The sequence below is a fragment of the Malus domestica genome, chromosome 17 (assembly GCF_042453785.1).
Source record: "Malus domestica chromosome 17, GDT2T_hap1".
NCBI classification, from domain to species: domain Eukaryota; kingdom Viridiplantae; phylum Streptophyta; class Magnoliopsida; order Rosales; family Rosaceae; genus Malus; species Malus domestica.
Window position 1 is genome coordinate 11,364,254 of NC_091677.1, and position 25,180 is coordinate 11,389,433.

The 25,180-nt window shown below is 37.9% G+C and overlaps 3 protein-coding genes across 4 annotated transcripts in view; 2 read left to right on the forward strand and 1 right to left on the reverse strand.

Annotated features, from left to right (window-relative positions):
• The first annotated feature begins 13 nt into the window (after positions 1-13).
• Positions 14-5,435, forward strand: LOC103426012 (uncharacterized). Its single transcript, XM_029097304.2, has 19 exons — positions 14-134; positions 235-447; positions 834-906; positions 1,012-1,055; positions 1,541-1,583; positions 1,779-2,000; positions 2,123-2,239; positions 2,379-2,450; positions 2,579-2,623; positions 2,716-2,795; positions 2,938-3,002; positions 3,086-3,152; positions 3,325-3,438; positions 3,714-3,787; positions 4,448-4,545; positions 4,630-4,686; positions 4,782-4,850; positions 4,935-4,988; positions 5,194-5,435. Exons 2-19 carry the CDS (start codon positions 329-331, stop codon positions 5,269-5,271), a joined length of 1,491 nt encoding a protein of 496 aa, XP_028953137.2. The 5' UTR covers positions 14-134; positions 235-328; the 3' UTR covers positions 5,272-5,435.
• Positions 5,436-6,576: 1,141 nt separating this feature from the next.
• Positions 6,577-12,846, reverse strand: LOC103405108 (protein PAT1 homolog 1-like). The gene is made up of 5 exons (XM_008344071.4): positions 12,352-12,846; positions 11,490-11,638; positions 11,113-11,169; positions 10,316-10,391; positions 6,577-9,141 (listed from the first exon to the last, which is right to left on the reverse strand). The coding sequence occupies exons 1-5, from the start codon at positions 12,404-12,406 to the stop codon at positions 7,067-7,069; spliced, it is 2,412 nt and encodes an 803-aa protein (XP_008342293.3). The 5' UTR covers positions 12,407-12,846; the 3' UTR covers positions 6,577-7,066.
• Positions 12,847-21,727: 8,881 nt separating this feature from the next.
• The window catches only part of LOC103405106 (UDP-arabinose 4-epimerase 1-like), an 85,930-nt gene continuing 82,477 nt past the window's right edge, over positions 21,728-25,180 (forward strand). For both annotated transcript variants that reach the window (XM_070817664.1, XM_008344070.4), the window contains exons 1-2: positions 21,728-21,887; positions 23,348-23,478. In XM_070817664.1, the coding sequence (XP_070673765.1) occupies positions 23,356-23,478 (123 nt within the window). In that variant the 5' untranslated portion in view covers positions 21,728-21,887; positions 23,348-23,355. The remainder of the gene's footprint in view (positions 21,888-23,347; positions 23,479-25,180) is intronic.

The following is a 25,180-nucleotide window of genomic DNA, read 5'->3' on the forward strand; positions in this document are numbered from 1 at the left end:
AAGCAGATTGATGAGCTCGACCCATAAATTATGAGGAACTAATGAGTTGATCAACCTAAGATTCCCTCAAATTTTAAAATATAAAAAGCCCAAACATCCAATATCCAACTCTTTATCAGACCCCCAATTAACAGGTACTAATGGGTTGGTCAACTTAAGATTGTGTTTCATGCTGGGCTCGGCCCTTTTATGTATTCAATCATGCTCGTGTAACTCATCCTGTTTGACTGACAGCGCGAGGAGTCGAAGTACTCGCATCAGTTGTTGGAACAAACACCAGAGTGTTCCTCTCAGTATTCTGTCAGTCAGAGCCGACGACAGCAGAGATATGCATCCATTAGCTGGAGGAGGAGTTGAGGACGAAGACGACAAGCGACGTCGTCAGAGGAAGCTTGAAGAAGCTCTCGAAATCAAGTCCCTCAGGCGCATCATCAGCGCCTACCTCAAGTACCCTTCTCCCTCTCTCTCTCTCTCTCAAGTTTGAATTCAATGATTTGGGATTTAATTAATTTGCATCTATGATTGTAAAGCCTGATACTTTCGTTAATTTTGTTCATTTAATACCAAAAGATTTAATTTTTCTTGTAAACAGTCGAAATATTTGAATTTTGGAAAAAAGGCTGCTGTGATTGTCATATAATCAGCTCGAACATCTGTTTTTTACATTCTGCTCTGTTAGATTGTGTATGAATTCTTAAACTTTATGGCTCGAATTTTGGAAATTATGAACCTTTTGATTATTCTGTTGGTGCGATAGCTTACTTTGTTTAATTTTCACAGAGATATCAAATATGTTCCTATAGTTTGAATAATGTCCCTCATTCTGAATGCAGTTACCCGGAGGCGTCAGAAGAGGACGTGAGGCGGTATGAAAGATCTTTTAGATTGCTTCCACCTGCCCATAAGGTATACTACTATAAGAGCCTTCATATGTTTAGGAACTTGGATATAGTAACCAAATTGGTATTTCACTATCTTTTTTGTTTCTAACGATCTCTCTTGATACTGCAGGCTCTCTTATCCCACTACCCATTGAAGTTTCAAAGACTAAGACGGTAAACTTTTCTTGACTATTTTCTCATTACATTAATTTCAAGTTTCTATAATTTGGATATTACACCCATTACTGGCATATCTTTGGTTTTAATTTAAACTGTAAAATGTGTAGGCAAAGTACCTATGATCTAGAGTTAACAGTGAACCTAGTAAAACTTAACATATTAACTCAAAATCTAATCTCAAGGTTAATGTGGCGGAATTTTCTGACAATCTACTTAATATTCTAGAGTATTGTGACGTCCAAGATAATAGCGTGTTTTAAAAAAAAAATCTGTAAAACATCCTAGGGCTTTCTTTTTGAATACATAAAAAATGTCGTACCCAGTGCACAAGGCTCCTGCTTTACGCCGGGTCTGGGAGAGGTGAATGTCGGCTAGCCTTACCCCCATTTATGGAGAGGCTGCTCCCAATCTTTTTGAATACATGATTGATAAAAAAGAGTTTCGAGATTTGTAACGGGTCAGACTTGTTAATTCTGCAGGTGCATCTCCGCAAATTCATATTTCATTTTTAACATGCTTCAGGTTAGTTCCGACTTCCTTCTTATCTATTTTTCTTTCTAGAAATTTGTTTGATGATATTCCGATGACCTTTTGACATCGAGACACTCCATGACTTCTCAAAGGACTGACATTATGTGAGCGATTCCTCAAACTGGTCTAATTGGTAATAAGGTATCTTGACTTTTTTTGTCTCCCCACTTTTATATTACGTTGCAGGCATTTGAACCTCCACTTGGTTTGAGCCAGGACATAGATGTCTGTGATGGACCACATCTTGAAAACGTCCTGAAGAATCACGATGTTTCTGGAGTAAATAATGTCTTCTCTTCTCAGTCTACCTGCGCTAGCGAAAGATTGCATACCTCCAATTCAGATCAGGCCTGTTGTGGAGAAGGGAGCAATACAGTGAGCAGTTCACCGATAGTGACTACCAATAAGGTTTCTGCAACACTTACACGACCATGTTAGCTTTTCAATTTTCATTAATGAGAATTAAATGTATATTTCTCTTCATATATGTCTTTTTTCATTAGAAATTTGACCTCTGTAGATAACCACAGGAGGTAGACAAAAATGGTCATCGTGAGTCCATGACCGATAGACACGCTCTAGGCGTGGAATATGACAAAGAGACACAGAACTGTTGTGGGAATGATGCCATTGATTCCAATGGAGATGTAAGATTTTTTGTGTCTTTATAGCTTTAATTTACAACTTATTTGACTAGGTGTGTGTCTCTTTTTGTAATTTAATTTTTCAGAAAGTGGCCAAATTTTTCTATTGAAAATTGTGGCTTTCTTGGTGATACATGTTCAGGTATCCTCACCAACTCGGACATGGTTGGATCCATCATTACAATTACATGTTCCATTAGTTGATGTTGATAAGGTATGTTGCTTCTCGTGTGTTGGATATCTGGTTCTATGAGACTACTTGTCTTCCCTTTAAGCAATAAGAAATACAAGTAGTAAAAATTTTGGTTTTATTTATCAAAATTTCTTTTACCCTTGCTACAGGTTCGTTGTGTAGTACGGAACATAGTTAGAGACTGGGCGGCAGAGGTATCTCATGATTTATGATTGATTTCTGTCCTCGAGGATATCTTATCTGTGATTCTCAGTTTTACTTAAGTTTGTAACTATATAAAATACAGGGACAGAAAGAACGTGATCAGTGCTACAAGCCTATATTAAAAGAACTTGATGCACTTTTTGCTAATCGCTCTAAGGAAAGGTAATTTTATTATGTTGGTTATGCTTGTATCGTTTCTTAACCATTGCAATTATCAAATTACCGTTTCTTATCGAGCAAGTGTTTTTTTTTCAAGTACTTTACTAGTTTACTGTGTACGATAATCAAAATTCTTTTTTAACAGTCCTCCTGCCTGTTTGGTTCCTGGTGCTGGACTTGGGCGGCTGGCTTTGGAAATCTCGTGTCTAGGTGTGCATACGTTGTTTGTTTGCTAAGAATTCGATTTATAACATATTCATACTCATGTTTATTATTTCTCATATTTTATACAGGTTTTATAAGTCAGGGAAATGAATTTTCATACTACATGATGATATGTTCGAATTTTATTCTTAATCAGTAAGCATGTCATTACGCCTCACCTTAAACAGTCTTTAATCATCTTGCTATCATGAAAAAGGAATCCATTTTCTGACCATGGAAGAGAGTTTTCAATGGTTGGCAATAGATTCTTTTTCTGATATATATCATTTTCATTTTGTATTCTATGTTTTCTTTTTTGGTTAATCAGTTGCCAAACTGCTGGGGAGTGGACAATATATCCTTGGATCCACAGCAATTGCAATTCACTTTCAGATAGTGACCAACTTCGTCCTGTTCCAGTGCCAGATATTCATCCAGCTAGGTACTGATGCTGCTAATTCATTTGTTACAAAAGTGTTTCTGACATTCTTTCAGTTCTCTAAATACTTTTAAGGCGTTTATCCATGAATCATTGAAATAGATTGTAGTTGAATATACTCTATACTCTTCAATATCCTTTTTTTATTTTTTATCACTGTCCTAGAAAGAGATAACATGCTTTTCTTCTTATTTTTTAATATATGAAAACCATTTTCTTTTCATAAAATCTTCTATTAGGATTTGTTTTCCAATAATTGTAGGTCTTCTTTCAAACAGTGCAGGGATTACTGAAGGCTTTTCTATGTGCGGTGGCGACTTTGTTGAGGTTTACAACTATCCAAGCCAAGTAGGTAAGAAAATATGGGTTTCTTATATTCAAACATTTGATTGTTGCTAATGAATACTTGATATTTTGAGCACCTAGTAGTAGCAAATAGTGTAAGAAATTTTCCATTGCATTTAACCTGTGGTAATCCATTTGTTATAAGGTGTATAATGTGGCAAGTTGCTTCTGCATAGTGACTGGTGGTCTTAAATTGTTAAGGTCTTGTGTTGATAAGCTGAGACAGTCAGGACGACTTTCAACCCGCTGGTGGGGAAATAATAAACGGAAAATGACATACAGAATTCTGAATGTAGGCTAATATAGGCTTCAACAGATAGTTGCCTTGTCTGGTATAAACACATCTGGGTGAGATAAAATAATTTTCTTGCTTCCCATTCATAGTGTTTAAATATTGATAAGATCTTTGTGAGGCGACCTAAATGAATCTCGTGTCACAAAGATTGACAAAATCAATTTCCAAAGTCAATTTAGGGGCAAGGTATAATAAGAAAAACCTGGTCAAACAGATTGACGAAGCAAACTTAGACGAAGCAAATTTAATTTGTTAACTTTGCTTTACTGCTGAGGAAATTACCTTTGAAAGATTGAGACTGGGATGCACTCCAGGAAATTGCATAAATAACCTCTGTAGTATTTCTCATGGAGATATTTGTGGAACGTACAGGTGTCTGGGATGCGGTTGTGACCTGTTTCTTTATTGATACCGCGCACAACATTATTGAATACATTGAAATCATATCAAGAATCTTGAAAGACGGCGGAGTAAGTTCCTCAATCAGTCGTGGTGGCTTCAATTTGTGTTCCGCTGTCTGATCACTTTATTAATCCTTATTGATTCGATGACAGGTTTGGATAAATCTGGGTCCCCTACTTTATCACTTTGCGGATGTCTATGGGCAAGATGTAAGCTTCCTTTCAATTAAGCGTTTCGTTTGCTCGCGTGCTCTCTGAGGGAGCCCTATATTCTCTTTAAAATTGTTTTTATTGTTTTGTTTTAGGAAATATCTATTGAACTGAGTTTGGAGGATGTGAAGAGGGTTGCTTTGCACTACGGATTTCATTTCGAGGTAAGTTCAGTCCAGTTCTATTGTGTTGCTTAAGCATCATTGGATGATCATAACCGTATAAATTGCCTTGTTCATGAACCACAGAAAGAAAGTACCGTTGAGACAACCTACACTACAAATCCTAGGTCAATGATGCAAGTAAGTAGTACCATGTAATGTGGCTTTTCTTGTTCTTCCTTCAAACTCTTTATTCCGCTTTCATGTTGTAATCTCGAAACTGGATCTCTGCATATGTTACTCCTCTAATGCCAGAAATTTTAGATTTGAAACCTGTTTAAAACTGAGTTGTTCTTTTAAAATCTTTGCTGCTTTTGATAATCTTAAGGTCCGTTTTTCCTTGCAGAACCGATACTACGCCGCATTTTGGACGATGAGGAAGAGATCGGCAACAATGGAGCACCAACCTCCTTTAACCAACTGAGAGACTTTCACGTTCTTGATGCTTGAAATAGTTCTTTTTTTTTTTTTTTATCGAGTTGATTGTTATATTACTCGAGGATTACAAATTCTTATTTGTTTAAAATATTTAATTTAAACGTGAAATAATATTTTTTAAATTGAAAAATAGAAAATACTTCCCAGGAACCTCTCCCCGTCTACGCACCCAGGATCCGGCGGCTCTTCACCGCAATTAGGATCACGACGATTCCCATGCAAATCTCCACTTCCAAGTAAGCCAACAAGTAACCGCAAAATTAGGGCTCGAATTAAGCCCAAGGAATTAGCTTCCCCATATGGTATTGTATCAATGGTTTACGACACTGTCACCTTGGCGGCTGGTTCCAAGCAAGTTAAGTTGTGAACGTTGGTTTTTATAAAGTTTGACCTATAACGTAGTGAGTGTCTTTTTCATATTAGGTTTGGTTAATTATGCCCACGTTTGGCTCAATAGGTCTTTCCTGGACTGAAGCTGTTGGGAGGGCGACCTCTGCAACATTCCCCATGCACTTCAAATCTTCGGCTTGCCTCTACTTTTTAACCATTTTTTTCCGTACTCGTATCTGGACAAGTAATCCACTGCTGTACCTGGCTCGACCGTTTCATGGATCTCTGCAGCGATGGGTTTTGTGCCCCTACGGGGTGGAGCGAGGGAAGTTTTGAGAATTCAGTCACGGCGAGGCGAGCCGTTCTTCATTGCGATACGATAGGTGTCAAGTGAAGGTGCGGTGATGTATACAGTTGATGCATCCTAACGGACTGGTAAACTTGAACATTGTTCCTACATGACTGGATCAATTCGATCAGGCACTCGCCATCTATTTTTATTGTTCAACTCTTTGACAACACTAAAAATTATTGTTCAACTCTTTAACAACATGACAAACAAAAAGCTCGCCCCCACACCCCTCTACCCTCTCTACGTATCTAAAGGATGGAAGGGCAGTAGCGTCCCCTCCAATCAAGAATTTGAGCCTCACAATCACTAGCCAATATGTTTTTTTGTCATACCTTTCTTCCATCATGGTTCGATATTATGGTATCCCGAGTGTGGAGGAACCACACCATTCCATCCTGGATGTGGTTGTTAAACTCCATTGCGGTGACGGTATCCTGAATCTCAAACCGAAGCTGAACCAAAATAACATGGTTCGAATTAACAGAGAAATAATTCTGTTCAATTTCAATCTGGTTCAGTCTAGTTCGGTTTATCAAAAATATTCTAGAAACTAATGCTCTAATTTTCTGTTTACATACACATTGTCAAATTATAAGTTGCTAACAGAGAGACAGAAACATAACTGAATTTGAAATATGGGAGAAAATGAGAGAGAGATGGAACAAAAGGAGTTTTGAAGGTTCTGTAAGACTACACCCTGTACATTATCTCTATCCCTATGCTTCCAGTTCAACACAGAGCCACCAAAATAAAAGCTCCCCAGAAGAACCATACTTCCACACTCCAAACTCCTAGTCCCATACAAACAGAACCCCATCACATTACACATTTTTCTTATGCATGACTATCAATCCATCATCAAACCGAGCATCGCATGTTTTCTTGACCTTCGGAACAGTAAAAAGTTAAGCAACAAATAAAAGCAAAGCCTTTAAAATTACTTCGTTGGGGATGCACGCACACAGGCACTATCCCCGGCACACCCCAGCCTGCCACGTTCCAAGCAGATTCACTTTGTTAAAGAATCTGACCTCCGCTCAAAGAATCGCCAGCCAAAGACAGATTATGCTTTTTTTTCAGAAAACTTGCAGGTCCTCCATTATCCCCTCACTGATTCAGAGTTCATTTGACCTCCGCTCCCACCATGGGCATTAAGACCAGAAATGGGCATTGATCGATGAGAAAAATCTGACAAAAGCTTCCGCTGATGCTCATCTGTGTGAGGAAGACTAGCACGCAGAAGCTCCACAGGCATTTCACGATGTATTGCCCTGGTGGCCTCTGAACCAATAACTTCTGCACTTTGCTGACTCTGTGTAAATATTGATTGTACTATAGTTTCATACTTACTCAGGCAATACTTGGTGAGCAGACCAAAAAATTCATCAAAGGATGCCTGCCAAAGGGTGCGGTTAGAAATGCTACAGCTTCCAGCAGCGTGAGGGTCGCTTAAGAGTACAGTTGCCCTTTCAAGAACAGATTTTAGAATAATAGTGGCCCCATCTCCAGCAGGGCTTCCAAGGGGTCGAAGTGGTGGCTGCTCTGATGAACAAACAACTGCAACAAGACAAGCACTTAATGCACGAAGATCCACACCATTTATGCATGTAGAAACTGTCTTTGCAAGATTAGTAGTTGTCTCAGCAGCTGCAGGATCAGAGGGTAGACCGCCATACAAAAACCTTAAATGACGGAAAACTGTCATACAGACAATACGGGCAAGCTCGCTACCAGGGAAGAGAAGCTGAATAAACCTAGAAAGGAGCTTGCGCCCCTTAGGAAGAGAAACTATACGTAGGAACACAAGGTCATCCTTTGGAGCCAAACCCGCTGAGTGGCTGCCTTTACCAAGTGGGTCGACAAGCTGAAGCGATGCTGCCAACCCTTCTAGCAGTATTTGCCGCCTTCGCCTGAGTTGAACCCCACCATCTTGGGGCTGACCTTGTAGCAGTCGATCAATGTCATCAACATCAAGAAGGAGACAAAGGCCATCCTCAATGGCAATTCTAGCAGCAAGCATGGGTTCCTGCTCCAGAGGCTTCTCAGAGGCCTGTTTGCCGTCACCAGAACCAGGGGGAGGATCAACTTCAAGGAGGGGGCGAGGCCTACGTATGGAAGCAAGAGGAATTCTCCCAAGAGCGTCAACAGAACTATGAGTATGCTGATCAGTACTATTACGACCTCGGGAGGGGGACTCTCTAAGATGAGATGGGCAAAAAGGATGTTTCGATCGCGAGCCAGCTGCTTTTTTGGAAAGACTTGCCTGGTGGTAGTAATCATCAATATAGGGGTCATTGCTATGTGTTGCTGCATGCTGCATTTTAAGAATACTCTCTATCTCTTCAGATGTCATGTGCTTAGACCTGAACTGGATCCACCCAGTCTCACTTTTCTGACTACCAGCATCAGAGCCTTGAGAAAAACGTTGTTTTCCTCTTTTCGGTCTATGATCTCTTACGTCGGACAACCCATGCATTGACTTATGAGATGAAGAAGGATGAGTACCATAAAACTGAGACTGCATTGCAGCAAAATGGGCCAAAGATGGCTGAACCGAGTGGTGCAATCTCTGCTGTTGTAGCTGCTGCTGAGCTGCCAGTAATTGTGGGGAAATAAGTCCATCTTGATGAGGGAGCTGTTGCTGCAATATATTGTTTATGAGGCTGGAATGATCGCTGTGCAATACTCCAGCATGGGTAACCCAATGATTTTGTGACCTGCTATTGAAAGGAAGGCCAGGGTTGGCAAACTGAGGCATGTTCCCTCCATAATGCAACCCAAGAGGTAAACTGGCCATATGAAGATTAGAGTTAGATAAAGGAGAAAGGTTTGGTGCAGAAAAAGGCAACTGGGAACCACCAGCAACAGCAGAAAGATTCAGCTGATGTGGTGAACCCTGCTGGAACTTGTTTCCAGGAGGAGGGAATGATGTGAATGCTGACTTGGGCGGTACAATTGGTTCACTAGAGAAGTGATGCTGGACTGGCTGCTGGTCTGGGTACGAAGATGTTCTGTACAAAGGCTTTTGCTGTTTTGATTCTGAAAATAGAGCAGAAGAAGGTTGGGGCTGTGAAGACCACCTCTTTCCTTCCTGGGAAATTTCTGTATCAAACATATGCTGATCTAACCAGTTATTGAAATCTCCGTCTTGGGCCCAATCAGTAGCTGATGAACCTGAAGAAAACACCACGTTAGATAAAGCCAAAATATAATCCAGACAATTGAAAATTGTACAGAGAAAGATATATATACATTACATACTTCACAAATGGAAGAAATCAAGCACATCAAAAGATACCAAAGAGGTGATAAAAATTAACTAGCGAAAAAAGGAGAGGGTGGTATAATGACCATAGACAAAAGTTGAACTCTTAGAACCTTAATTATCTTATAGCTAACTGCTGCTGTTTTTCAGCCTGCTTACTTCTATTTTGCAAGAGGTATTCGTCAATTTGCCCCCCAAACTTGTAAGGATTGGCCAATTTCCTCCCCCACCCCCCCCCCCCCACCCCAACTTTAATTTTGGACAATTTCCCCCCTCAACTCTCATAATTGGTCAATTTCCACCCCGCTGTTGGATTTTTGAATTTTCCATCTATTCTTCCGTTAAGTATGTCACGTGCTATCCACATGATCAACTTTAAAGGGCAAAAACGCCATTTTCTCCAAACCTTCTATCTTCTTACTTTTCGTGCACCCATGTTTTCTACTCCCCATATTTCTTCTCCGTTTTACTTCTCAAACCCAGCATTTCTCTCTGTTTCTCCTCCGACCTCCAAACCCAACATTCAATTCCAGGTCATTCTGCCAAGGCGTGGATTGGGTCAATGGTGTGAAGCTCCAGCCTTATAAGTTCCCCGCGCGGGGGGGGGGGGGGGGGGGGGGAATCAGCGAATGCCTCATTTTGCAATGCAAAGCAACAAAACCACCCAATCTTTTGCATATTAAATCAATCTCGAGTATCTAGATCTTAAAAAATCAATCAATGATAAAGCATAATGTGCAAACAATTGTTAAGCAAAAATTGTACGACTGTTCTAATTTTAATACTGTTACAATGAGTGCACTCATGTTTCAATTTGACAAATTGTTTATGGAATGCTAAAACACATCATATACGTTGTTAAACAGAGGTAACAAAAACTGTGGAATGCATATCCTTCAATTTCTGTTTCTTATTTATTAGACTTCAATAGAGCTCATTTCCAGCAGATACTGGCTCAAATAAGATGACCTAAGATTATAAGCATTATCGCATATGGGACAAAGGAACAATTTCAGAGCAAGCATGCGTGCAACAAAAATAAGAACCACTATAACGTGATGACAAAAGTTAAGAGTTACCCACTTTCCCGTGAAAAAGATCCTGAACCTCTGTCGCCAATAACTCCTGGATGTCTTGGTCCTGTTACAACTTTGTTTAACTGTGCAAAAGAAAAACTACATCACTACTAAGAGTTTGTGGGGGGCAAAATAGGCTATTAGATGAAAACATCAGGAAAAAGAACTCAATGGACCAGAAAAATCAAGCATTCTACGAAACAATAAAAAAAAATTCCAATCTAAAAACTTTTGAGCTTTAAAGACAAACATATTGATTAATCACAAGTATAACAATAAAGCATAGAGTTAAAACTGAGGGAAATAATATAATATGCTACATTTAAACCATCGCATTTACAGGGTAGAACCATAATTTGTAAGTATTGGCAAGTGGCAGATAAGACTCTGATGACAAATATAGCTCAATCATTCCAGTATTACTTTGTTCCAATGAATATCATCAGCAAAGAACAAATAAAAGGATACATATATTCCAGTACTGACCAAAAAGTTCATAATTTCGCGCAAATTTATGCGTAATATGCAAGAACATACGGCTTGAAGTATCTCTCAACGGATGTCATGCTTACAATGATAAGATTTAAAAGAATTCAGGACCAAAGGGCATGCAATACCAGAGATATAAATTAATAGTACTTCTAAAAGAAAAAAACAGGTAACAGTCACTAAGATCTTTAAACGATAAGTACAGCCACACAACTTTCATTCAAAAACCATGTCAAACAAAAGATGTGGACCAACAGATATTGATTGCAGACAAACTCAGTTGTTTGCCAAGTCATCAAAGTTAAGAAAGCTGACCTTTGCAAAAGTACTTGCCAGATCATCAATGTCGGATAAAGATCCCAAACCAAGACCCTAATGCAAAAGGAAAGATTGATGTCAATAAACATGTTTTATATTGCTGAAGGACCTGCAACATATTTCATTAAACTAAATAGACAACGAATATGTAGCTTAATAGGGAAATGGGTGCACATAGCATCAGGTCAGGTGTTAGAGTACTCAGCATGAATAAAGAAAAATACACGCACACCAGCTCAAGTGTAAGTGAATAACTTAGCATGTGAAACAATGCTTCAAAAAGAACACAAGTGCAAATTAAACACAATAAACTATTTCATTGTTGGCCTTAACGGACCATTGTAAGCTCAGGGGGGTGGGGAAGATAATCTAACCTCTTCTTTCTCAAATAAATGGTACTCATTATCAACAGGCCCGAATAAAGGTTTCCTGTCTTCCTCATCGTCCAAACCCCCCAACTCAACCTCGTCCACCAGATTTTGACCAAAAAATTCATATTGTGACGCATCAAAGAGTTTATTCTCTGTATGACAATACAAAAATAGGTTAGACATCCGTAAAAAGAGAGCTAATTTCAAGAGTTCATAAACAAGTAAAGCTGCGAAAACGAATCATCAAGACATCTGAAAAAAGTGAGCTAATTTCATCAGTTCATAAACAAGTAAAGCTGCGAAAATGAATCATCTAAGTCATGGTACTAAGTGCTAAGAGCGCAGTGCATACTAAAACAGAACAATTATCAAGCCATTGTGCAAAATCCGAAGAGCGAGTACCCCAACTATGCATTTCGCATCCGATTCAAACCACAATGACGGACAAATTTTCAGTCTTTCTCATGACCGGGATCATACAGCCTCGAAACAGCCTTAAATCAAAATTAAGCTAAACTTGATTGTGAGAGTAAACGCTCTGCAGAAATTGTTGGGCAACAAAAATTTACATCCACAAACAGTAATCATAAACTCCAAATTTCGACTTCTATACAAATCTCCCAAACAAGCTACAGAAGCAGGTCGAAGAACAAAAACCCTTATCATTTTCTGGTGAAAAAAGATTGGAAAGGGGAAATAAGAATCGAATGCCAATTTTCGCCTCAAATTCTTCGAACCAAAAAGACATTCAAATATTTACGATTTTCTTTTCTTTTCCTTCAACTTTCTCAGCATCCAAACAACCTCTTAAGCAAAAAAGAGAAGAAGAAAAAATAGATCTTGAAGGCAAAAGACGAAAGCAGACCTGATGAGGAACGCTCAAGCAAGTCCCTGAAATCTGTACCATTAGATCTCTCCATATTAACAGAACAACCAAGACCGCCGTCCCCGACCCTAGAAACTGGAAGCTCCGCCGCAGAACCAAAAACTACGCTGTATTGGTCCAGATCACCACCAACACCGCAAAGCGCCGAGACTCCAAGGCTTCATTAGGAGATTTACGCGGTGGGGGATGGCAAGGAAGTGTAAATAGAGGGGAATCCGCGGGTCAAATTCGACAAAAAGGGTTAACCCCTCTCTCTTCTGAGAGGGATATTAGAGAGAGAGAGGGAGGAGAGAGAGAGAGAGGGTTAGGTCATTTTCTTTGCAGCGCGAAAGAGACGACGACTTTCGCATTCGTGCACGTGCCTTCCTCCAGCGAATGGCGGTGAGCAAACGCAGAGAGAGAAGGCGCGGCGAGGTGGTGCGCTCTCATTGGTTGGCTTGCAACTGTTTCTTTCTATATTAAACTCGGATATTCGGACTCGGTTGGCGTACATCTTGAACCCGACTAAACATGAATCCGAACACAACCCAAACTCGAATTGTAAACAATGAATTAAGGTTAAGTTGACCATCTAACCTGCCCAACACGTCCGGATTGCATCCCTATTATTAATTGTTTTAAATTATATATGTAATTACATGATTCTCGTTCTTTTCTTCACTTATTAGTTTTCATGGTCACATAAGCTTGAATTTTACATCGAAAATGAGATTATAACATCAAAATCAATTTCATTTATTTTTTTGGCTTGTGTATCTTATCTCAATGTAAGGGTTCATGTGTTTGTTGGTCACCAACAACATTTTAAACTACAGCAGGATAATGCTAAAGAAATCAAAATTTTAAACTTAATTTTGTAAACCAAATGATGTGAATGTTGCTAATTGAATTATTACTTAAGTATTGATTAACGTGATTGTTTCATATTAGTGACACATTATTTGATTTGTCAATCTAGTTTAAAATTTTAATATCTATAATATTATCCTAACAATATACTAATAACAATGCGTGAAAATATAACTGTCACACTAAAAAAATATTTGCCACGTAGCCGATGACGGAGTTACGCGTATCGTTGCCTGATTTGATGAGAGATAAGGGAATGCATATGGGGCTCCACGGTGAGATTGCTCAGCACGCAATCGTTTCAGAAGAGGATATGTGGCTAGGATTTGGAGAAAATATACGAGACGGTGCGTTTTGGTTGTATTGCTATTATTTTTGCCAAGAGTTTCTTCTAGGAAAGTGCTATTTTCTTTCCTTTTTTGTAGAAATTTTCTCATTTATGAAACGTGCAAGATGGGAATTCAGAGATGATTTAGGTAGTAGGGTGTAAGCAACGAGAAAATTTGGTAGCAAAGAAAGGTAGGGTGTTAGAAATTTGGTAACAAACAAAACCCTATATGTGAAAGACAATTATTCAATCTAAAAATTCCGCCAAAAAAACATTAAACAAACCATTCAATCGGAAACAGTTTTAATCACAATAATGTTGGATAATTACATTTGTTGGGCACAATATATGTCACATTGAAGATATCAATAATTGATCATAATAATTGATATAATAAGTATACAGTCTACTAATGTATCGACATATAAGTACTCCATGTAACAATGTTCTTTTATATTGACCCTCTTTTTGCGGAAAAATAACATTGTTGATAGTTTGTTTAGAGAGTTGTTATTGACATCCTAAAAGAAAAAAACAAAAAATGAATGATGATTTTCTGGACGTGCTAAAAACACTTATATTCTTTTAACCTATAAAACCTAGGGAAAACTTGGAAGTGCTTTCAAGTAGTGCTTGAGAGTTTAGGGGATTGAGGAAAGAACCTAATTAGAATATGGTTTTATATATAGTAAACTAGACGAAGTCCACAAACTGTGAGTAAATGTAAAAATTTTGAAAAGAAAAAATACATATATGGAAAAGAGAATAGTTGGAAAGAAATGTGAGAGAAAGAAAATGTCAGGTTTTTTTTTTCAAATTAGAGTTGTTATGATGACATCGAGGAGTGGTTTAAAAAAACGTAAAATTTGGTTTGTGTAAAATTACATTATTGTTCATGATTTTATTTTGTGCTAGAAATTAAATTGTCTTTTCACTCTTTTTTTAGTTGAAAAATAAGATTTTATCAATAGGTAGTTTAAATTAGAATACGAGGGACAACTAGGGATTAGGTGTTTAGTCTTTTTCTCTGTTGAGGATTTTTTTTTTTTTTAGTACAACGATATTTGTATTCTAACAGGAGGGGGAGTTTGGCAAAGTCACACGATGAGTGTAACATCCCACATCGTCCAGGGGAGTGGATCCTGTAAGCCATATATGTATTCTCATCTTTACCTAGCACGAGACTTTTTGGGAGCTCACTGGCTTCAGGTTCCATCGGAACTCTGAAGTTAAGCGAGTAGCGCGCGAGAGCAATCCCATGATGGGTGATCCACTGGGAAGTTCTAGTGTGAGTTCCCAGAAACAAAACCATGAGGGCGTGGTTGAGGCCCAAAGCAGACAATATCGTGCTACGGCAGAGTCGAGCCCAGGATGTGATGATGGGGGCCCGGGCGGGGATGTGACAATGGGCATCCTATTTGATATCGAAATCGCCATCCACAAGATTCAAACCTAATATCTCTCACTTCCAAGTGAAGAGGAATACCACACCGTTAGGGCGTGTATGGGGCCCAAAGCAGACAATATCGTGCTACCCCGGAGTCGAGCCAGAGATGTGGTGGGGGTCCGGGTCGGGATGTGACAATGGGCATCCTATTTGGTATCGAATTCGTCATCCACGAGATTCAAATCTAATACCTCTCACTTCCAAGTGAAGAGGAATACCACTAGACCGTATTACTGAGTGACCTCTCTTGAGGAATTAATTACGTACAAATCATGCATACATCTCTTTCATATATAACTTCTCCATCCCAGATCAATAACGATTAGTTATTGATATATTATCGGGAGATGCTCTAATGGTTTTTTTAGTTAGGAGAAAATATTATTGTTAAGAACTCCAATTAGTGGAACTCCAACAAGAAAGAAAAAGAAAAAAAAACCATTAGAGCATCTCCCGATAATATATCAATCTGTAAACAATATAATTTAAATTTAAAAGCATGTGACACTTAAACATCTTTTAAAATTTTGCTCTTCACCCAATGTATCAAATTAAATTATTATTTTATTACTTTAAACCATTATAATAAATCTTTTAAACAAAATAATAATAATAATAATAATACATTTAATAATCAATTAAAAAATTTGAAGATGCTATCAATTTTGGCAGCAAGGGTGAGGACTGGCAATCCACATCATGCTACATCAGATTTAGGTTTTCTGTTGAAAAACATTGTTGCTACATTTTTTCCTGTTAGTGCTAAGGCATTTTGATGTCTCATTTAGAGATGCACTTAGCATGCTTAATGTGCTGCAATCATCAATATTCTTAATAAACATATAACACATATAAATCCAAGCAACCCAATTTCATCTCTTTAAGCAATGGCTTCTAAAGCGATTGAAAACATGTATTTGTATTGGATTCTCCCCTTCATCCATAAACATATACCACATACATATAAATACACACCAAAATTTTACCTCCTTGTTAAGCAAAGGTTTGTATCTCAAGCAGTCGAGCATCCATCTCCGCACCTGGGTCATGTACGTACTCGTGTCGCGTGCGTGTACAAACAAGTACAGTCGTGGACTCGTGGACTTTAGGCATAGCAAGACTATTTCAACAATAATCTCAAAATTTTGACTGAAGCAAAGCTGGCCTGAGAGCTGCAAACACCCTAAAGCTGCGGGCTCAGGCCGGTCAATTCACATGCAGAAGGCCGGGAGAGAGGCTGAAGCCGCTGACGTTAACCGCGCGCATACACATGAAACGTGTTTGTATACATTCTCCTTCCCTTTGACGAAACACAAAGACCTGCAGGAGGACCTCGTCCAAAGTCTCTCTCACTCTACGAATATTCATGCAGTTATTCTTTCCTTTTCACTCATATAACTTTGGCGACACTTTATTTTCTCAAACTTGCCCTATATATACATTCTTCCTAATCCTCCGCCTTCATATATATATGTGTGTGTGTGTATGTTTCCATTGTACGCATACAGAAACGACTAGAGACGTTTTATATTGTCAAACGCCAAATCCAAGTCCTCGTTTCGACCGGCTGGTTACTGCGTTTCTGACTCTTGTCCTATATTAACGTTTATGTGAGGCAGTCGAGACTCCTCAGGCTCTTGTCATGAATTTCAGCCCTTGCTTAATTAATTCTCAGTTTCTGTCATTAGGGTTCCTTAAGTTAATTGAAAAGCTGTGCTTTTCATGTTTTTGTCATCACTCTGTTTTCCATGTTTCTGTAACGTTCCTTTCTTTGCCTATTACTCCTTTATCTTTATTAATTGATTTTTTTTTTAACTTTCGTAACCTCTTTGTTGGGTTGGAACTGGGAGTCTTATATGGATGTTCACTTTTACCATACTTCATACATCTTTCTGATATGGGTTTTCGGTTAGAAAACATTCTTGCCAAATTTTTTTACGGTTAGTGCTGATTTGGACGTTGTGACATCTCCTTTAGAGATGCACTTAGCATGCTTAATGTGCAATCATCAATATTCTTAAAATAAACATATAACACATATATATCTAAGCAACCCAAGTTCATCTTTTTAAGCAATGGCTTATAGCCGAAACGATTAAAAGCATGTATTTGTATTCGATTCACCCCTCCATCCATAAACATAAATCACATACATATAAATACACAACCAAAATTTTAGCTCTTTGCTAAGCAAGGTTTTGTATCTCAAACAGTCGAGCAACCATCTCCGACCTGAGATCATGTACGTACTCGTGCCGCGTGCGTATATAAACAAGTACAGTCGTGGACTTTAGGTATAGCAAGAGTATTTCAACAATAATCTCAAAATTTTGATTGAAGCAAAGCTGGCCTGAGGGCTGAGACCCTAAAGCTGCGGACCTTAACCGCGCGCATGCACGTGGAACGTACGTTTGTATACATTCTCCTTCAATTGAACGAAACATAAAGACCTGCAGGAAGCTCTCGTCCAAAGTCTCTCTCTCTCTCTCTCTCTCTCTCTCTGTGAATATTCATGGCAGTTGGTTCTTTCCTTTTCACTCATATAACTTTGGCGACACTTTATTTTCTCAAACATGCCCTATATATACATTCCACCTAATCCTCCGCCTTCATATATATACATAAGTGTATATATACTACCAATGTACGAAACAGAAACGACTAGAGACGTTTTATATTCTCAAACACCTAGTCCAAGTCCTCGTTTCGACCATCCGGTTTCTGCGTTTGTGAGGTTACCAGTTTAACGTTTCTGTGTGGCAGTCGAGACTCCTCAGGTTCTTGTCATGAATTTCAGCCCTTGCTTAATTATTAGTTTCTGTCATTAGGGTTCCTTAAGTTCATTGAAAAGCTGTGTTTTGCATGTTTTTGTTGTGTCTAAATCACTTTGTTTTCCATGTTTCTGTAACGTTCCTTTCTTTGCCTATAATTCCCATCTCTCGTAATTTATTAACTGATTTTTTTTTAAGACTTTTGGTGACGTTCTTTGTTGGGTTGGAATTGGGTCTAATATGGATGTCAATTTTACTATACTTTCATAGATCTTTCAAATTTATAGGTACGATCTTTTTCTTATTCAATTTATCATCATTTATGTTCTTTTTCGCTTTCTATGAGCAGAGACGGAACTAGAAATTTTAAGTGTTGTTCATTTCTTTTAGGCAGTAAAAAATTCTCCCCAAATTTCAATAGTGCATCATTTGTTTTTATGACATTTTTCAAGTCACGAGTCTAACTACGATAAGATCGGCAAAGTGCTTTTAGATTTTGGACTTGAAAGCAAGATTAATTAAAGTTGGCAAAGTTAGGCATTGAATTGGATGATAAGCATTGGGAACATCGAGCATAGACTTTGGACTCATCAAATAAACAATTTTCACTCCTGTACAAGCACTTTGTAATAAAGTGCTTCAGTACCAAATTTGTTTTTTTCAACCAATTCTGTGGTTGCAGTTGCGGGGGAGGAAGTTTTCCGGCAAATTTATCGCAGCTGCCGGCCTAATCATCCTCTGCATTGTCATGTTCAAGTAGTCACATGATTCTAGCAGTTCTCTTATCATGAAGCAGGGATCACTCATGTATTGGTCACAGGAGGAGCTGGCTACATAGGCTCTCATGCTGCACTTAGGCTCTTGAAGGACTCATACCGTGTAACGATAGTGGTATACATCGATCATTATTGAAAGCTTTTTCTTCGTAATTGTTACAATGCGTGAAAATGTAACTGTCACATTGAAAAGCCGATGATGGAGTTATGCGTATCGTTGCGTGACAATGGCAACTTGGACCGTGACTTAGGGGTGGTTTGGGAGTGAGGTGCTTAAAAAAAACACCCATGAAAAAAAGCTGTGAGGGTTTTAGGTGTTTGGTAAACTGAAAAAAAATGGCTTGTTTTGAAAGCTGCTGTGAGAATAAGGGGTGGTTTAGGAGTGAGGTGCTTAAAAAAAAAGCACCCATGGAAAAAAGCTGTGAGGGTTTTAGGTGTTTGGTAAACTGAAAAAAAAAGGGCTTATTTTGGAAGCTGCTGTGAGAATAAGCTGATATTAAAGGAAAAAGCTGAAGCTGTTATTTGCAGTTTTGGAAAACTAGTTTTTTTTCAAAGCACACGAAGCTACAGTGCTCCTTTAATGAAAAGACCCACTATCAGACTGTTTTTTTATTTTTTCCAAAATCACTTTTACAAAAAAGTTTACCAAACACTCTGTTGATTTATTTCATAGCCGTTTATTCTCACATCAGTTTTTTTTCAAAGCACAGCAATACCAAACCATCCCTAAGCTGAAATCAAAGGAAAAAGCTGAAGCTGCTATTTGCAGCTTTGGAAAACTGGCTTTTTTTCAAAGCATACGGAGCTACAGTGCTCCTTTAATGAAAAGACCCACTATTAGACTGCTTTTTTTTTTTCCAAAAGCACTTTTACAAAAAAGTTTACCAAACACTTTGCTGATTTATTTCACAAGCCCTTAATACACAGCACAGCCGTTTATTCTCATAGCACCTTTTTTTTCAAAGTACAACAATATCAAACCAGCCCTTAATGATAGATAAGGGAATGCATATGGAGCTCTACGGTGAGATTGCTCAGCACGCAATCGTTTCAGAAGAGGATATGTGGCTAGGATTTGGAGAAAATATACGAGACGGTGCGTTTTGGTTGTATTGCTATTATTTTTGCCAAGAGTTTCTTCTAGGAAAGTGCTATTTTCTTTCCTTTTTTTGTAGAAAAATTTATCATTTATGAAACGTGCAAGATGAGAATTCAGAGATTATTTAGGTAGTAGGGTGTAAGCAAAGAGAAAATTTGGTAGCAAAGAAAGGTAGGGTGTTAGAAATTTGGTAACAAACAAAACCTATATGTGAAAGACAATTATTCAATCTAAGAATTCCACCAAAAAAAAAAAAAAAAAACAAACCATTCAATCTTAGACAGTTTTAATCACAATAATGTTGGATAAACACATTTGTTGGTGACAATATATATCACATTGAAGATATAGATAACTAATCAAAATAATTGATACAATAAATATACAACCTACTGATGCATCAACATATAAGTACTCCATGTAACAATATTCTTTTATATCGACCCTCTTTTGCGGCAAAATAACATTGTTGATATATAATCCGTTTATGGAGTTGTTATTGACATCCTAGTAAAAAAACAAAACAAAACATAGAAAGGTGAACGATGATTTTTTGGAAATGCTAATAACCATTCTATTATTTTAATCTATAAAACCTAGGGAAAACTTGGAAGTTCTTTCAAGTAGTGCTTGAGAGTTGAGACGATTGAGGACAGAACCTAATCAGAATATACAGTAACACTGTGTTTAAATATAAAAATTTTGAAAAGAAAATATATGGAAAAGGGAAAAGTTGGAGAAAATGTGGGTTTTTTTTTTTTCTTTTCTAAATTAGAGTTGTTATGATGACATCTAGGTGAAAAGTTTTTTAAAAAATGTAAATTTTGATTTGTGCAAAATTACATTACTGCACATGATTTTATTTTATACTATAAATTAAATTGTCTTTTCACTGTTTAGTTAACAAGGAGAATTTTGTTAATAGGCAGTTCAAATTAGGATACAAGATAGGACTAAGGAGTAGGTGTTTAGTCTTTTTCTCACTTAAAGAATTAATTACATATAAATCATGCATACGTCTCTTTCATATATAACTTCTCCATCCCAGATTAAAAATAATTAGTTAGGAGAAAATATAATTGTTAAGAACTACAATTAGTGGAGCTCCAACAAAAAAGAAAAAAAACCATTAGAACATCTTCAAATGATATGTCAAATTTTAAACATAAAATTTAAATTTAAAAGTATATGACAATTTGACATCCTTTAAAGTTTTTATCTCCACCGATATGTCAAATTAAAATATCATTTTATTACTTTAAGCTATTACAATAAATATTTTAAAACAAAAAAGCAATAATCAAATCAATAAAATACATTTAATAATCAATTAAATTTTTTTTTGAAGATGCTATCAATTTTGGCAGCAAGGGTGAGGGCTGTCAATCCACATCATGCCACATCAAATTCTGTTAGTGTTAATTTGGACATTTTGACGTCTCATTTAAAGATGCACTTAGTATGCTTAATGTGCAATCATCAATGTTCTTAAAATAAACATATGACACAGATATATCTAAGCAACCCAAGTTCATCTCTTAAAGCAATCGCTTGTAGTATTCGATTCACCCCTTCATCCATAAACATATAAATACACAACCAAACTTTTACCTCTTTGTTAAGCAAAGGTGTGTATCTCAAGCAGTGGAGCATCCATCTCCTCACCTGAGGTCATGTACGAACTCGCGCCGCGTGCGTATATAAACAAGTACAGTCGTGGACTTTAGGCATAGCAAGAGTATTTCAACAATAATCTCAAAATTTTGATTGAAGCAAAGCTGGCCTGAGAGCTGCAGAGACCGTAAAGCTGCGGGCTCAGGCCAGTCCATTCACATGCAGAAGGCCGGGAGAGAGGCTGAAGCCGCTGACCTTAACCGCGTGCATGCACGTGAAACGTGTTTGTATACATTCTCCTTCACTTCAACGAAACACAAAGACCTGCAGGAAGACCTCGTCCAAAGTCTCTCTCTCTCTCCCCGAATATTCATGGCAGTTATTCTTTCCTTTTCACTCATAACTTTGGTTACACTTCTTTATTTTCTCAAACTTACCCTATATATACATTCCACCTAATCCTCAGCCTTCATATATATGTGTGTGTGTATATATCGCCAATGTAAGCATACAGAAACGACTAGAGACGTTTTATATTCTCAAACACCAAGTCCAAGTCTTCGTTTCGACCGGCCGGTTTCTGCGTTTCTGAGGTGACCAGTTTCTGTGTGGCAGTCGCGAGACTCCTCAGGTTCTTGTCATGAATTTCAGCCCTTGCTTAATTATTGGTTTCTGTCATTAGGGTTTTTTTTTATTTTTTTTTATTAAACAAACGATATTATCTACGGTAATAGGGAGGGGTAGAGGGAGGGAGTAAGTTTAGTCTCACAATAGGCTAGCAATAATGCGGTTCAAATTTGCCTTTGATGAGAATCGAACCTAAGACCTCTCACTTACAAGTGAAGAAGAATACTACTAGACCGTAGTACTAAGTGACTTAGGGATGAATAAATTTAATATTACTAAGGAATTTTGAAATGATGGAATTTTATATTCTAGAATTTGTGAATTTTCTTGTTTCATTAACTTAAAAGAACAATGAAATTGCATATGGAATTTGTTATTTTTAAACTCTCAATCATAGATATTGAGAAATGACACCTATTTACATGAAATTTAAACTTGGGAATTGGAGGTCCCAAATTCCAAGTTTTTTTCCACACGGAAATTCTAAATTTCTATGGTTATGAATTCAAACAAGAGAATTAGTGTATGTCAATTTATAAATTCTGACTTTTACCCAAATTATAAGTTTATTTCCTCATTCAAACATAATGTAAAGTTCATTGGAAAGCTATGTTCCATGTTTTTGTTGTGTCTAAATCACTTTGTTTTCCATGTTTCTGTGACGTTCCTTTCTTTGCCTATAACTCCTATCTCTTCTAATTTATTAACTGAAATTTTTTTAAACTTTGGTAACGTTCTTTGTTGGGTTGGAATTGGTTTTTTATGGATGTTCAATTTTACCATATTCATACCATGTTTTTATACCATATTTATATATCATCTTAGGTGGCATCTGATGTAGATAACCACATAATTTGAAAAATTTCCAAAACCCAAGGAAAGAATGACAAAGACTCCTCGTATACCACAATCATTATTTAATTAACTAGTTTTTCTTAATTATTTGTTTATTAAATAATGAACTAAATTTAAAAATCTGATTAATTCAAATGATGTGACTGTCCACATCAAATGCCAACTAAGGTGGTATGAAAATGTGGTACAAAAATATGATATGAATAACGTTTATCCTTTCGTAAATCTTTCTAATTTAGAGGTGGGTCCTTTTCGTATTCAATTTATCATCATTTATGATGTTTTTCGCTCTCTATGAGTAGAGACGGGACCAGAAATTTTAAGTGCAGTTCTTTTCTTTTAGGCAGTAAAAAATTCTCCCCAAATTTCAGTCGTATCATTTGTTTTTATGACATTTTCAGGTCGGCAAAGTGCTTTTAGATTTTAGACTTGAAAGCAAGATTAATTAAAGTTGGCAAAGTTAGGCAATGAATTGGATGATAAGCATAGGGAACATCGAGCACAGACTTTGGACTCATCAAATAGACAATTTTTACTCTTGTACAAGCACTTTGAAATAAAGTACTTCAGTACCAAATAATTTTTTTTGATCCAATTCTGTGATTGCAGTTGCGGGCATGGATATTGCAGTCTCGAAACGGAGGAGGAACTTTTCCAGCAAATTTATCGCGGCTGCCGGCCTAATCACCCTCTGCATTGTCATGTTCAAGCAGTCACATGATTCTAGCAGTCTCAAACAGGTATGTTCCGATTTAATTTTTGCTTTGTTTTGATTTTTTTTTTTTTATGCATTTTCTTTGTTGGAAAATTAGTTATTAGTTTATTTTTTGTTTATGGTTTTCTTGTGGGACAAGGATATTAGAATTTTCCATATTCTTTAAGGGTTAGGATTTAGGGTTTGTTTGTACCATACTTAGGGCATCCGTATTTAGATTTCGTATAAATATTCGGGGGACTTAAATGTAATTATGTAATAAAGGAAGGGGAAAATATGTAAAAAGGGGAGGAGCCCTTAGTCTATAAAAAAGCCTCCACACCCTCACAATTCTCAAGCCTCCTCACCCTCTCAAACCTCTCAGATTGAGAAGAGCTCTCTCAGCCTCAGAAGCTCTCTCTCTCCCTCTTCAACATCCCAAAATTATACGATATCAGTGTGGACGTAGCCCAAACATTGGGGTGAACCACGATACATCTTGTGTTATTTACTTTCTTGCAGATTCACGGTCGGATTTACGTTGTTCCAAGACCCCTCCGGTTTTGTGCATCAACATTTGGCGCCGTCTGTGGGAAACGATACGAAAAGTTGTGTCGGTTCTCTTTCATCTTTTCACCTCCACCGTGAATCTGCAAAAACCCAAGAACCCAAAGCTTTCCTAGAAAAACCCACGGAGCCACATCCTTTCTCACTCAGTCTCTCTCTGCAACTGCAAGACAAAATCCCACATCCTCTGCTCCATCCTCTCTCTCTCTCTCCCCCCTTTCAACCCACTAGGCACTCCAAAGCAGTGGCAGCAAAGAGCCAGCTCATGTGGTTGTATTCACTGACATCAGTCTAAAAAAAGCCATTGAATTCGATGAGTATACGCATAATCATCAGCCCCCAATCGCCCTCATTAAAACTGAAGCTAGAGGCCTTTTTGGTTCTGTCTTTTATGACTTTGGACCTGAGTTCACTGTTTTTTATGTTGATGGGGAGGAACCACACACGGGTATAATTGCATCCATCAGCAATGACAACCCTGCTACAGTGTCATGCGTTGACAATGAGAGACTTCAATTTCAGGATGGGGATCTTGTTATGTCCACAGAGGTTCATGGGGTCCCTCTCTTCGTTTTTTCGTGGAGGCAGTAGCCATGGCGTCCCTCTCCTTGGCGATCTACAGTAGTCCCCCATGTCTTCTGGGGCTGTACCACAAAGGCAGAGATTCATTTGTCAATAAATGGAAGGTAGTCTCTATACATCGTGGTACGCTTCAGGTGACATTTGTCCATAAAGGGTTTGATGAGACACGCCAACTTGGTCTTCAAAGTGAAACAGAGCAGTTAGTTCGTCATGCATCTCCCGAGGGTGAAACTGGGATGCTGGTTGTTGACTTTGTGGCTCCAGGTGGTCTGGCGTACAAGTGTTTGGCGCCAGGTGATGTTCTTGTTTGCATGAATGGGAAATCTGACATAAGATTTCCAAGGGGATTTCACAATCCCCAACAAAAGCTGCAAATCCATGACCCATGCTTTTCTTTGACTCATCGGCATCCCGCAAGTGGTCGTCGTCGCCGTCGCATTCTCTTTGCAGCAAATCATCAAACATGTTCAAAGCATTCTCTTTTCTTCTTCTATTCCAAGCTTCCGTCGTCTTCACGCTCTCGGAGGCCAAGCTAAGCATCATACATCCTGAACCTGCCACCAAGGGCTTCAACATCAGCAACGTCCAAAATGCGGGGA